Source organism: Hippoglossus hippoglossus, chromosome 22, assembly GCF_009819705.1.
Source record: "Hippoglossus hippoglossus isolate fHipHip1 chromosome 22, fHipHip1.pri, whole genome shotgun sequence".
NCBI classification, from domain to species: Eukaryota; Metazoa; Chordata; class Actinopteri; order Pleuronectiformes; family Pleuronectidae; genus Hippoglossus; species Hippoglossus hippoglossus.
The window spans coordinates 3,560,192-3,573,287 of record NC_047172.1 but is presented as its reverse complement, the minus strand read 5'-3'; the positions used below and the strand labels follow the sequence as shown (position 1 = coordinate 3,573,287).

Below are 13,096 nucleotides of genomic sequence, written 5' to 3'. Positions count from 1 at the left end.
ATCTATCTATCTATCTATCTATCTATCTATCTATCTATCTATCTATCTATCTATCTATCTATCTATCTATCTATCTATCTATCTATCTATCTGTCTGTCTATCTATCTATCTATCTATCTATCTATCTATCTATCTATCTATCTATCTATCTGTCTATCTGTCTATCTATCTATCTATCTGTCTATCTATCTATCTATCTATCTATCTATCTATCTATCTATCTATCTATCTATCTATCTATCTATCTATCTATCTATCTATCTATCTATCTATCTAAACTCAAGAATCCAGTTGTATCTCCAGAATAAACCAATGACCAACTTAAGAATCGGTTTGAGAATCTCAATCTTTTTCCTGCAGGTTCCTGAGCTTCGACTGAACTCATCATTGAATTCTACATTTCTCCGGCCTGTCTATAAAGCTGTAAACGGCCTGGTTATTATTAGCCGGAGTCTGACACGTCCTTTTGACACTGTCCTTTCAAGGATTAAGTCAAAAGCTGGCGAAGCTGCTTTTACCCTCGCAGTTGCTGGAATTGACAGATGAAAACAAGACTTTTCTTTAAGCCTTTGGGTTTTATTCTGATTATATCAGTACTTTTGTGGGTATTTGACTGTCAGGGTTACTTATCTTATCTCTATGAACTATATTTTTGTATTCCATTCAAACTACTCTTGTGCTTTTTCATATGAAACTATATCTGCTGTGTATCACTGTTCATCTCTTCTCTTCTCTTCTCTTCTCTTCTCTTCTCTTCTCTTCTCTTCTCATCTCTTCTCATCTCATCTCATCTCTTCTCATCTCATCTCATCTCATCTCATCTCATCTCATTTGATTTCAACTCTTCTCTTCTCTTCTCTTCTCTTCTCTTCTCTTCTCTTCTCTTCTCTTCTCTTCTCATCTCATCTCATCTAATTTAATCTCTTCTCATTTTATCTAATCTCTCATCCCTCGTCTCATCTAATCTAATCTCCTTTTATCTCATCTCATCTCATCTCATGAAGTTATAAAAAACAGGCTGCTGCTTTAACAGGTTTGTAGTAATCTATCTACAGAGTGAGTTGGTTGATATTTTCACTTCTGTCCGTCCCTCAGCGTCGTTGACTTCATGTCTCTCAGGTTGTGTTTGTTCTCTGAAAGGTCGTCAGCACGTTGTCGACAGCAGGACACCGTCTCTATCTTTAATTAATTTAGGAGAAAACATGGAGGGCAGAAAATGTGTGATAATTAATTTGGTGGATTTGTCAAGTGAATGGTCTGAGTGAGGCTGCGTCACATCCGCCTATAATGAAGAACTCTAGAAACGCAGTCAATGAAAAACCAAGTGACTCAAGGGCAGACGTTTGGAAACATGGTTTATTGTCAATGAATAAATTATGTGCAGGAGCACAATCGTACTGAAGAGCTTTGGAGGCTCGTGTTTTTTCCTCTTCAACCTGTAACCTTTCTTTTCTCTAAAATGTCAAATCTGCCGGGGCGTCTGAGCCACGGGCGGCCGCCGCTTTACTGGTAAACACACAGACGACTAAAAGCTGGTTTCTTTACACGACCACTGAAAGGTTAGACGGCAAACGCAGGTCATGTGACATGACGGTGGCGGTGGCAGCGTTGGAGGCGGTGATGCGTCCGACCATCTGCTCAGACACGGCTGTTTCTGATCTGAGAAATATTATCACTGTTTTTTTATGTATCTACCCAAAATGCAGTTCATCATTTCCACTGTTTAAAATGTCAATAAGCTGCTTTAGTTATTTAAGGATACAAAATTATCAAACGTTCTAATAATGACTCAGAGAGGTTTTTATTACTTTAATTGTACTTTTATACTTGTTAGGAAAGCTTTACCTTTATTTAACCTTTAATTTAATCCATTTGACATGTGATAGATTGTTTATAACACATCCTAAGGTTGTTATAATTACATGTAAGTGTTTATTAATTTGCATGCAACATTTAATTTTGATCATTTATGAGCAATATAAACTTTACATCACATTACTTCATAAATAACACAACCAGTACATTTGTGGATGTAATTGTTTCAACTGTTTCTGTACACAAATATGGAATCTGAATACAAAGATATTAAATGACAATGTAATGAAAGGCAGATATTTATAAAGTAATAAATACAAAATAAGTATTTAATTGGAAAAGCACACAAGAATGCCATTACATCTGTTAACAACTACATTACAGTCAGTTATAAATAATTTATAGTTGTGAGGTACTTTAGCCCTTTAGCAGCTGCATCATTAAAGTGATGTAATGCATCAATAATTAAAATCTAATTATATGATATCTGTCACTCTGGAATGGCCCATTCTGCATTATGAGTACTTCTACTTTTGGTAGTTAAAGTATATTTTTATGTTAATGCTTTTGTAGTTTTATTTGTGAAAAATTTCACGAAGGATTTTAGGTTGCTTTAAGTAAACTAAAGTAAAAATGTGAAGATGTAATAACACCATGCACCTAAAGTTTTATTCAGACTGCAGGAGAATGGAGTGAGAAACATTGACCTGATTTTGCACCGTGACTTCCTGAGTGTTGCTGCTTTCCACTGAAATATGATGATTGACTTGACCTGAAATGTGCAGCTGGATTAGTCGTGAATTTAATACAGTGAAACGATCTCTGTGTACACGTCGTCTGTCATATCACAGCCTCCTGAATTAAATGGAGAGATTTGATGTTCGTGTTTCATCCCTGATTAAGCTAGTGTTTTTAAAGCTTTTGAAAAAACTAGAAGAGCAGAGCAGTCCTTATTTGAGAATGGTTTAATATCCACGTTATGCATAACACATACACAATCACAACAAACCCTCTGATGCTCGAGTGTCCTGGATATTTACATTTGATTCATCTCTGTACAAACCTCTAATAAAGGTGATCTACGACAGTGCAAATATTCAAAGTAGATTCTCTACAGTAGAAACATCTGTAACATCAAAACACGAGAGTGTACAAGTTCATTTTTACATCTAATCAATCTCACGACAGCAAACTGGCCACTACAGCCTTTCAACGAGGGTCTGCACTGTGGGTCAACAAACTAGAAACCGGCTGAGAAGTTGAAGTCTTCTAACAAAAGACACTTTCACGTCTGATTCTCTACAGCATCTTCTCCTCTCTCTCCCACGGGACCGGGTCCTGCTCCTCCTCGACGTGCGTATTCCTGCGCCCCGTCCAAAAGTGCTCCACGTCCGGGAAGGTCTTGTCCTGCTCGCCGGGGACCGCGTTGGCGACGGCGTTGGCTCCCACCTCCGCTCCGTTCCCCTCCGTTTTGGGACACTTGTTGATCCTGGGGATGTTCCTGGAGCTTCTGCAGGTGGCGACGAACCAGATGGTGATCAATCCTTGGCGCACATCGTCGTACATGGTCATTAAGATCACCGGGGAGACGGAGCTGCATGCGTAAAGGAGCACTTGCGCAAAGATGATCAAACCCACAGGAGGTTTGTTGTAGCCGAGCCTCATCCAGGTGAATGTCCCCCACTCCGGCAGCAGCATGAGCCCGAGTGCGCCGCTTAGACACAGCAAAACCAGGGTGACCTTGCTCTGCTGCTGCGGGCTGGGTGCGTGGTTCACCGCAGCGTGCAGAGTTTTGGTGTAGTAGGCAAGCGTAAAGATGACCGGCACCAAGAAGGTCGCCGTTGGGTAAATCTTATAGAACAAACTCATGAAGTCAGACGCGCACGCTGGCGTTTCGGAGACGCAGATGGTGTCGCGGCCATACGGCTGCAAAGACGCAAAGAGCATCTGCGGAATCGGAAGCATCATGGCCACAATCCAGATAAACGCCAGGGCTCCGTGGATCCAGGTCGGGCTGTGCAGGGGCCCCGTGGCGGCGCAGGGGACCAGCGTGTGCTTGGCTCTGGTGGAGACCGCGAGGATTAAAGTTTTGGCGACCACGCACGAGTGCTGGAACCAGTCGGCGGTGCTGCACACGAAGCTCCCCAGGGTCCAGGTCTGCTTGTAGTAGGTGACGGCGCGCACCGGGGCGCACAGCAGCAGGATCACCAGGTCCGTGGAGGCCAGGGAGGCGAGGAGCGCCTTCACCTCGGAGCCTCTTCCGTTCCTGAAGTCTCGGATGAAAATCAGCAACACGAGCAGATTCCCAACAGCCCCGGACACACAGATCCCGATCAGGATCACCGGCATGGCTGTTCTGGTGTCCTCCCCCTGGAGAAGTTGCACTCCTCCAACGAAATCAAAAGAGGAGACGTTCGCTGGTCGATTAGAATCCATGTCTGAAAAGTTCCAACTCCTCGAAGTGAAAAAATGTTGTGATAAAATCAAATGAAAAAGTCTGTTGTTTGTCTTTGTTCCACTTTTTGTTTTTTGTTTTTTTCTTCTGTCAAGGAAAAACGACAGAGGAGCTGTCCAGCGCGTCTCGGTGCTGAAACGCAGCTAATGGGGTCGCGATCGTATCAGCAAGTGTGTGCGCAGACCGGCAGGTAGGCTATTTCAAGTGCTGCCATTTAGCATCGTCAACCACTCACGTCATGTTGTCAGTGTGCATGGCTCCAGGCTGCAGCCAGCCCAAATGTGAGCGCAGCGTGATGTGATTTACATTCAGCAGCTCAGAGGGAATCGGGGGCTGCAGCTGTGTCGTGTCAGAGGGGACAGGAGGTTTCTGACGCTTCTTTTCTTTTAGTCCTCTCTTTAGATCGAGAAAACTACTGACTTCAATATGGAAAAACCCGCAACAGATGGCGCGTGGTGCCGCCATATGCAATGTTTAAATAATAATCACACCAGGCTGCAAGAACTGGAGTGTGGCTGGAAGGCATGCAACTGCTCAATGGGGACAGAAACCATTTACTAACTGATTATTAATGAGCCTTAATTTCATCCTTAATCTATTTCTACTTGCAAAAATGATGTAAAAAATAATAAGTATGGTTGTAATTGATGCCAACAATTCCCCCAGATTTGCAAACTGACAGAAATGTTTAAAAACATCTTGAACATTTTGTCAAAGCCAAGTTTTAATCTCCTTAATTGTTGTGTATCTTTTACACAACAAGTGGATCCACAGAGGGTCCAACTTAGTATCTAAGGTACAACATTGCACTTTTATAGTGTATTCAAGTTTTAAAAGTGTTTTGAAGTACATTCAAAGTGAGTAAGTTTCTTAATTCACTGCATGCAGGTTTTTTTGTTGCTTCTACAGCTTGACTTGTTCGACCAGAAGCACATCATAGCTACTCAAGTAGGTTTATATAACTAGAGTCTGTTTATTGACTTTTTCTTGCCCCTTCTTTGTGCATCTGCAACAATTATGTTTCACTATTTATCATTATTCTACTTGAGACTTTATTTGAAAGTAAAAAAAACAGTGAGCATTTATTAATGCGATAATGAGATAAGATGTAGTTTACAGCTGATTTATTAGCAAACAGTAAGTAGAGATGTAAGGAGATCTGATCGGGCCTGATCCTGATCCTCTTGATGTAATCAGGATCATGCATGATAGTATTGGTAAATGATTGATTCACCGTCAATTAAACCATTAGTTACAATTTATAAACTTTATAAAAATAGCCCTCTTTAGAAAGAAACACCCAAAGTAAATGTTTTGTAGCATGGACCCTTGAATTGGTGTATCACATGTTTATTTAACAAGTTCTGTATTTGGGAAATAAGATATTGGGCCACAAATAAACTTGAATTAACCGTATTGTGTCTTGTTTTACTGGGCGTATTCACAAAGCAGTTAATTTATTCAAATGTGAACAAACAAAACAAGACTTCATTTCACGCCACTTATCAGGCCGAAGCCGTGACCCTGATGCCGGAGTGCCGACTGCACCGCAGAGCCAAGAGTGTTTACTTGACTTGAAGAGCATCCGGATGGTGAAGGGGAGGGAGGGGGTGGAGGTGGCGGTGGTGGCAATGCAAATGTTGTCACCTCCTCCAAGAGGGTTGGTTGCTAGGAGACCGGTACCACCATCGCAGTATGGGGTTAGGGAGATGTGAGGCGTCGTGAAGTAGCGAGAGATACGGACGGATAGAGTGGGTTTAAAGTGACTCTGGAGCTCCAGATCTAATGAATGAAGAGATACGACAGTGTGATTTCAGAGGTAGAAAAAGACTCCGGTGGTATTTAGAGGGATGAAAGCACAAGCAGGGGTGCTGCCCTCGCAGCGTGCAGCAATCAGGGATAATTGATGTGTTGTGGACTGTGCACGGCTAAGAATACAAGCAGTTCCCTCTGATTTCCCTACAGGAAAACGATCAGTGCAAACATGAACACAACACTAAAAATCCGCAGTTCTTTTCACAGAGATGTACTTTTGACTTATAGGGTTCTAACCTGACGAGACCTGCATGTTGCATCATAATATATCAAAAACAAAAAAGTACAAACTGTAAACTATAATGCACTGTGAGGTAAACTGTATCTGAGGCTGATCAGAAAGTCAATTAGACCAAGTGTTGGTCAATTAGAAACTCCGGCCTGATGATGGTGCTATTCAAAGGTTTGATCAAAGTCTGAAGGGTTGATCCTCTGGGGACCACAAACGTCTGGTTAACATTTTATAATAATCCAAACAATATTGTTGAAGGTAAATTGATCAATACACGAGCTCTGCTAAAATAATGCTTCATCGCACAATGTTGTCGTTCTTGTTGTTGTTGTTGTTGTTGTAAGTTTGGTTCCAGTCACTTTACAGAAGTTTACCTGTAGTGAGGCTATAAATGTGTCAGACTCTAATTAACATGATTTATTGTGTCGAACACAGAACTTAAATCTAAAAAGATGAGGACAACACTTCCTTGGAATCAACAACAAAATCATTTTTGAGCTGCTAACATGGCTGTGAACTCTTTGAATGAATGAAATGAATAACTGTGCTTTGAGAAACTCTGTATTCATGTGAGGGGGAGTGAACATGACTTGAAGAAGGCCTCGTCCTCCTGAGGTGTTTTCATTCTGTCAATCACGAGCTCTATTTACCTCTAAAAGCTGCTTTAATGTTATTTTCTACCACGAGTCGTCTTGAACCCGAACCGTTTCTCAGCCGGGGTTTTCTGAGGATGAAGGGGTCTGAAATCCTGGGGCTCTTTCAACCCAGACCAGCTGAGACACAAGTGCAAATGTCCGTATGATTTTCTTTTTTCCTCTCTGCCTCCACCAGCCACTCCGGTCTACACTGCATCAGTATTGTGTGAGAGTTAGATCCCTCATAGTCCCCCCCCCCCCCCCCGAAGGCTTCTGCCGAGCCAGCGACGCACAGAGTAGCAGTAAAGAAAGATGGAGAGAAGGGACGGGGGAGGTTCAGTACACAAACAAAAACCCAAAGACTAAATGAGCTCCAGTAATGTCCCCTTTGGAGACGTCCCGGAGTAGAAACAAAGCAGAAGTAGTTTTCTAACCACGGGGACGTCTGGCCTTAGAAGCCAAGCTTGCCAGGACAAATGTCCGTCTCGAATCCCTTGATGCGGAAAAGCTTTTACAGAATCAAAGAAAAGCAAACGCTGCTTTTTGTAATAAGCGTCGTTCACAGAGATCAAAGTTGACAAAGGGACGAGGTTTCCCCAGGTAACCGCCGACATAGATCACCAGCTTCTCCATATTGATGTTATTTCTCACAAGTGGAGAAGCGATTAGCAATTTGCTGTTGATGTGGCGACCCGGCCTTCACATGGAAAGTGACTCCTTTCAAGTCCCCCCCCCCCCCCCCCCCCCCTGCCCGCCCGCCCGCCAAATGGAGAGTGACTTCCGCCCGCGTCGAGCCGCTCCTATAGTTGACGAGATTGACAGTTGCCACGACAACCTGTGGATGGAGACCACTTGACTTGCAAAGCTGCTCGTGACGGTCCCGTCGCGCTCGAGATGAATTTCACCTCCTCGACGGTTTTAATTTCCCTGCGTGTGCGAATGAATGTGTTGTTGGTTCGTGATGAGCTGCAGGGAAACATTATTATCTTCATCATTGTTTGTGTTCATTTGATTCAGGCATCACGCAAAGGGATAAATGAGTCCCTTCAGCAAAAGGGCAGACTCCCGCCTGCAGAATAGCAAATAATTAATGTCAGGCCTTTTTTTTTTCCTTATACAGTGTGTGTGTGTGTGTGTGTGTGTGTGTGTGTGTGTGTGTGTGTGTGTGTGTGTGTGTGTGTGTGAGGGGGAGCTGGTAAATATGAAGGCTTTTATTTTTTCCCTCTTTAATCACAAAAACAAAGAAATAAACAAAGACAAGTGACTGGGAATGTGATATCAACGCTTATAGATTATAGGTTATTGGTTTTAATGAATTTCATTCCAGCTATTTAATGATTACTGGTGTAACGCTGCTTTTTTATGCAGATGAAGCTCTGTGGTGCAGCCCGCTGTGCCTTCCTGCCGCCTGCTGTCATCACTGATCCAGGCTCGGACAGTGACGGCTTATTACACGTCACATTTAATAAAAGCGTTTTTAGCTGCAAACACAAGGAATCCAGCTATTTTTCCCAAAATATCCGAGGTAATGTGAATAATTTCACAAACACAGACGACAGATGATGCTACTTTCATATTTTATTCTTGTTGTGTTTTGCTTCACTTGAGATTTATTTCATTTCTTTAGTTGCTCTTCTGAATAATATTTTACACATAAAGATTATTACATCAGTCGTATATTATGTGATGGGTTTAAATCACCTCAGATATTTGGAACAGGTCAATTAATTGAATGAGTTAAACTCACCTTCACAATTAAACAATAAGAACTTGTGTAAATGAAAAAAGTCTTTGGATCATCTCATCTTGGGCCAGTGTGTTGTGTGAAAATATAAAATAAATCTATATCACAGGTGTAAGTCGAACTGGACGTTAAAATATTGTTGTAATAGCCAAATATAATAATAAATAACAACACAGACAAAACAGGGACTATTTCGTATTTTTACATTACGGTACAGAAGTAAAGTCATTAGAGCGACATTAATAAATAATAATACAACACTGAGAAAGGAACATTTCTGCTCATGGAGAGTTCAAATATTACATAAAAATAATGTTTGATTTCCATAATAAAAGGTAAAGAATCACAGCAGAGACTTTTAAGATGCTGGTAAATGAGTTGATTTTGTAATGGAGGATTTTGCGGTGACAGGTCGTGACAGTCGGGACACTGAGAGGTTCACTGGGCTTCAGACCTGATCTATAGAGCTACTGATAGAAGAGCGCCACCATGTGACGGAAACCCTTCACCACAGCATCCCATATTATATATTTCATCATTTCAAATTTTGCCATGACGTGAAAAAAAACACGCTACACAGCAGCATGTAAAAGGTCGATGTTTGGATTCACTTACAGGCGTCTGATTTTCTTTTTTTACTGTCAAAACATCTTATTTTTAATCCCATAATATGACAATCTGAGCAATATTACACAACAATGCAAAAACTAAATTATGAACCGACATATAACCCACAATATGATGTGTTATCTGCTGGTAATTAAGCTTTTTCTTTGTATGATTAGATCGTATTCATTATTATTCAGCTAATTAAAACTTAGGTTAATCTAGTGTTTGAGTTTCAAAGTTTCTTTCCTTGCTTTAGAAACAACACTTAACAAAATCCACAGCATCTCACCTCTTGTAAAACAGGGATGTTGTGGCAGTACCAACATCTCACCAGTAGAGGGCGACACATGACGTTTTGTGTGACTGAGGCCAAAAGCATTTCCGCCTCTCAGCCACTAGATGGAGACGTTCACTCACAAGTCGATTCGAAAACAGTCGCTTGACACAAAGTGAAATCAGCAGGAATTTGAATTGAATTGAAACCGAGGATTGACCGGAACCAGTTTACTGCACTGAAGTGGATTCAATAGGAAAAAAGTAGTTTACAAAAGTTTTATGAAGAGATTGTGTTTTGACTACAGCAAACCACAAAGAACAAGGTCGATAATAAACAGGAGGAGGACGGTGTCTCTGTTTAACAACACAGATCTAATACTGAGATTTAATCTGACGCACAGTTAAGTATTGAGTTTATCTCCCGTACTTACTCGCAGTATTCGTATCTTTATCTTTGCCACTTACGGCTGCTGGTAGTTTGTTGGCGTGGCTGTTGCTGAGGAGGCAAAGGCCGGGGTCGTCCAGTAACCAGAAGGTCAGTGGTTCAATTCCGTCAGTGTGTCGAAGTGTCGTTGGGCAAGATGCTAAACATTGCTCCTGACATCTGACAGTGTGTGGATAGAAAAAAGTCCAAATATATTGTAGCGTTGCATTTGTGTAAATAGGTGAATGTAGCTTGTACTGTGAAATGCTTTGAGTGGTCGATAAGACTAGAAAGGTCCCATGTATCATTTATGTTTTTAAGTTGAATGTGAAGTTATATGTTGCATATTTTTACACTTTGTTCAGCCGTTTACTTTATCGTGTGATATGCAATAATCTTGAATTACCCACAGTCACATTCTCCACGTCTCAAGAAGTTGATTTCCTTCCTAACGTCCGTCTGATAAAATCCTAAAAAGCTCCACCATGTGTCGGTGTGACTCCGTCTGGTTCTGTCATTTCTGAAAATAAATACTGAAGCTTCAGAGTCTAAGGATTTAGTGTCATAAACATTCATCTCAACTGGCAGCTTGTTGCACATTCAACCAATCAGAGGCCAGAGCTATTTGCCGTCATTACTAGTCCTAATTAAGCCTCTGCAATTAAACTGTAGAGCCGCTCGAGCGTAGAAACACATGTAAGAGTTTCATGGGTCCAACTGCACGAAGAAAAATAATCAGTATTTATGTAGAAATGACTTTTTGTTTGTGGTAGAAAGGAGGAAAAAACGATGATCATCTAAATCTTTCTTATTGTCAATAAATCAAAAAACGTCTTTCCTATGTACGTTTCTACGAACATGAGCCCCCCCCCCCCCCCCCCCCCCCCGTGACCCTAAACACTCACGACAGCACCAGATGTGTATTAACCCACAGCTGTAAATATTCCACGACAATATCTGTTTAAAATACTAGTGTATATGTGTGTATGTACCTGATTTTAAAGTATTCTGTGTATCACTTGAATCACTTTAGCGAGTGTGACAGAACTAAATTACATTTAACGTCGGCACAAAGATCTGGAGACACTGACACATTAAATCTGATCCACACGTCGGCTGAAAAATAATTAAATATAATTAGTACAAATGTGTCTTTCATGGTATTTTAAGAAACCGTGTGAAAGAGAAGAAAAGCAGCGGCCGTCTCTGTGTCTGTTTGTGGACACACACACACACACACACACACACACACACACACACACACACACACACACACACGCACACACACACACACACACACACACACACACACACACACACACACACACACGCGGTCAAACTGATTAAAGTTTCAGTTTTAATGCACACAATAAGAAACCAAATGTGTTTTGTTTATGTGCCTGTGCTGAGGGGGGGGGGGGGGGGGGGGGGAAAGGCTGTTTTCTATTTAATCTAGATGACTTGTATGTTCTCGCCTTTATGCACACAAGGCCCCGCTAATCTTGTTCTCCATCGGCCCCTGTGCATAATGAAAAGGGGCTTATCGCGATGCTGGCCTCGGGGTGACGTCGACTTTCTCCATTTCCGCCGAGAATAAGGTGAACGCCACTTAAACCACGTGACCGGCGGAAATCTCCCAGGACCCATAGGTGCCATCGCCGGCTGGAATGGGAACAATAACTCGGAGAGAATAAAATGAAGAGTTCAATTGGGAAGCGATTAAAATGAATAGAAGCTTTGACTAGATAAGAGACATACCATTTCCTCATCTATTTAACATTCATTGAATTGAATAATCCGGTCTTATTATCGTAAATAGTCTGCATATTTACCCTGAATATGCTAATTTATGTTTGCTGCGAGCGCTCTGCGACTTAATAATTTTTTCATCAATATATGCATATCTCTGTCTTTCTCCTATAGCTGTTTTCTAAAGAGGAGTGGAGAGAGAGAGGGGGGGGGGGGGGGGGGGATGAAGATGAACACAGTTATATAGTGCTCGATGTTTCTGTAACTTTTCTATTCATTTCCTCCCCCCCCCCCCCCCCCCCCCCCCCTGCACTTTGCCCAGGGCCAAGCCAGTTACATTTCAATCAAAAGATTCATTGTAAAGTCATTATCCCAAACTAGGCCCAGATAATTGGCTGTCATTTTGCATAGTTTTGGCGCTCGGGCTTTAGGGCAAATGACTGTGTTCTTATCTTTCACTTTTAAGGAAAAATAATGGACAATTTATCACCAATCTTCCGCGGGGAAATAATAACAAGTTAAATGTCACCCTCTGTGTCGCGCCTTTCAAATAAAGCGGTGTCGCTCTGGGCCTGGACTGATCACTCGCTGACCTATCCTCTTCAAAGTGAAGGCACGGGAGGAAGTTTAACGGCGGCAGGAGGACGAACTGCTGAGCATTAAGTCCTCTGCGACACGTAAATACACACGTAATGTGTTTATAAAAACGTTTTCTCCTGTTTTCTAGCTTCGTTTCCTTCTGCGGGGTTTTAACGCTGCATAGTTTCTATTTAAAGCTGCAATAAGTGATTTATTTTTTGGTCATTTTTACAGAAAACGAACACTGACACAATTACATTTTTGTGTGTTTTGTGTTTCAATTATCAATTTCTTTATACCTAAAAATAGAAAAACTGAAACTTCTCTACTGGCAATGTGTGGGGAGGTGAATCGCCTTTTACCTGCATTTGAGAACAACTTGTGTTTACTCGCTAATTTTGGTGTAAAAGCTTTATTTGACGTCTTCCACGATTATTTTCATATTGAGATGTTTGTAATTTTCCAGTTTGGCGTCCTTCAAGTGTTGGAAACGTTATCAACACGCTTACTCTCGATTCTCCCATAGACTCATTCGGACATTTTACCCAGGGCCCGTCTGGAAAAGTTCCTGAAAATGCCGAAGAATGTAGATCAGTTAAAAAGACCTCGAAGTCTTTAAAGAACAGAGTTTATCTCCGATATTCAGCGGGAAACCTTTAAAATATGAAGAATTCTAAACAACAGTTCGGTGGATTTGTTACAGCTGCAGCTCTTCTGGATCCGGAAGCAGAGGATCATGGGTAATAGCCACCAGTTTGGTGA

General features: G+C 41.6%; 1 protein-coding gene across 1 annotated transcript; it reads right to left on the bottom strand.

The window, feature by feature from the left end:
• Window positions 1-3,115: 3,115 nt before the first annotated feature.
• LOC117756497 (G-protein coupled receptor 151) lies at window positions 3,116-7,586 on the bottom strand. The gene is made up of 3 exons (XM_034577044.1): window positions 7,517-7,586; window positions 5,841-6,053; window positions 3,116-4,203 (listed from the first exon to the last, which is right to left on the bottom strand). The coding sequence occupies exons 1-3, from the start codon at window positions 7,584-7,586 to the stop codon at window positions 3,116-3,118; spliced, it is 1,371 nt and encodes a 456-aa protein (XP_034432935.1).
• Between the last annotated feature and the right edge of the window lie 5,510 nt (window positions 7,587-13,096).

Bases quoted from the DNA above. Each gene is read 5' to 3' on its own strand.
- LOC117756497 (XM_034577044.1), bottom strand. From the start codon at position 7,586: ATGGAGAAGCTGGTGATCTATGTCGGCGGTTACCTGGGGAAACCTCGT. The intron at 6,054-7,516 runs GTGAACGACGCT...TTCATTCATTAG, and splicing joins CTTTGTCAACTTTGATCTCT to ATCTGGAGCTCCAGAGTCAC. The intron at 4,204-5,840 runs GTAAACACTCTT...ATTTCGTTGGAG, and splicing joins CCGGATGCTCTTCAAGTCAA to GAGTGCAACTTCTCCAGGGG.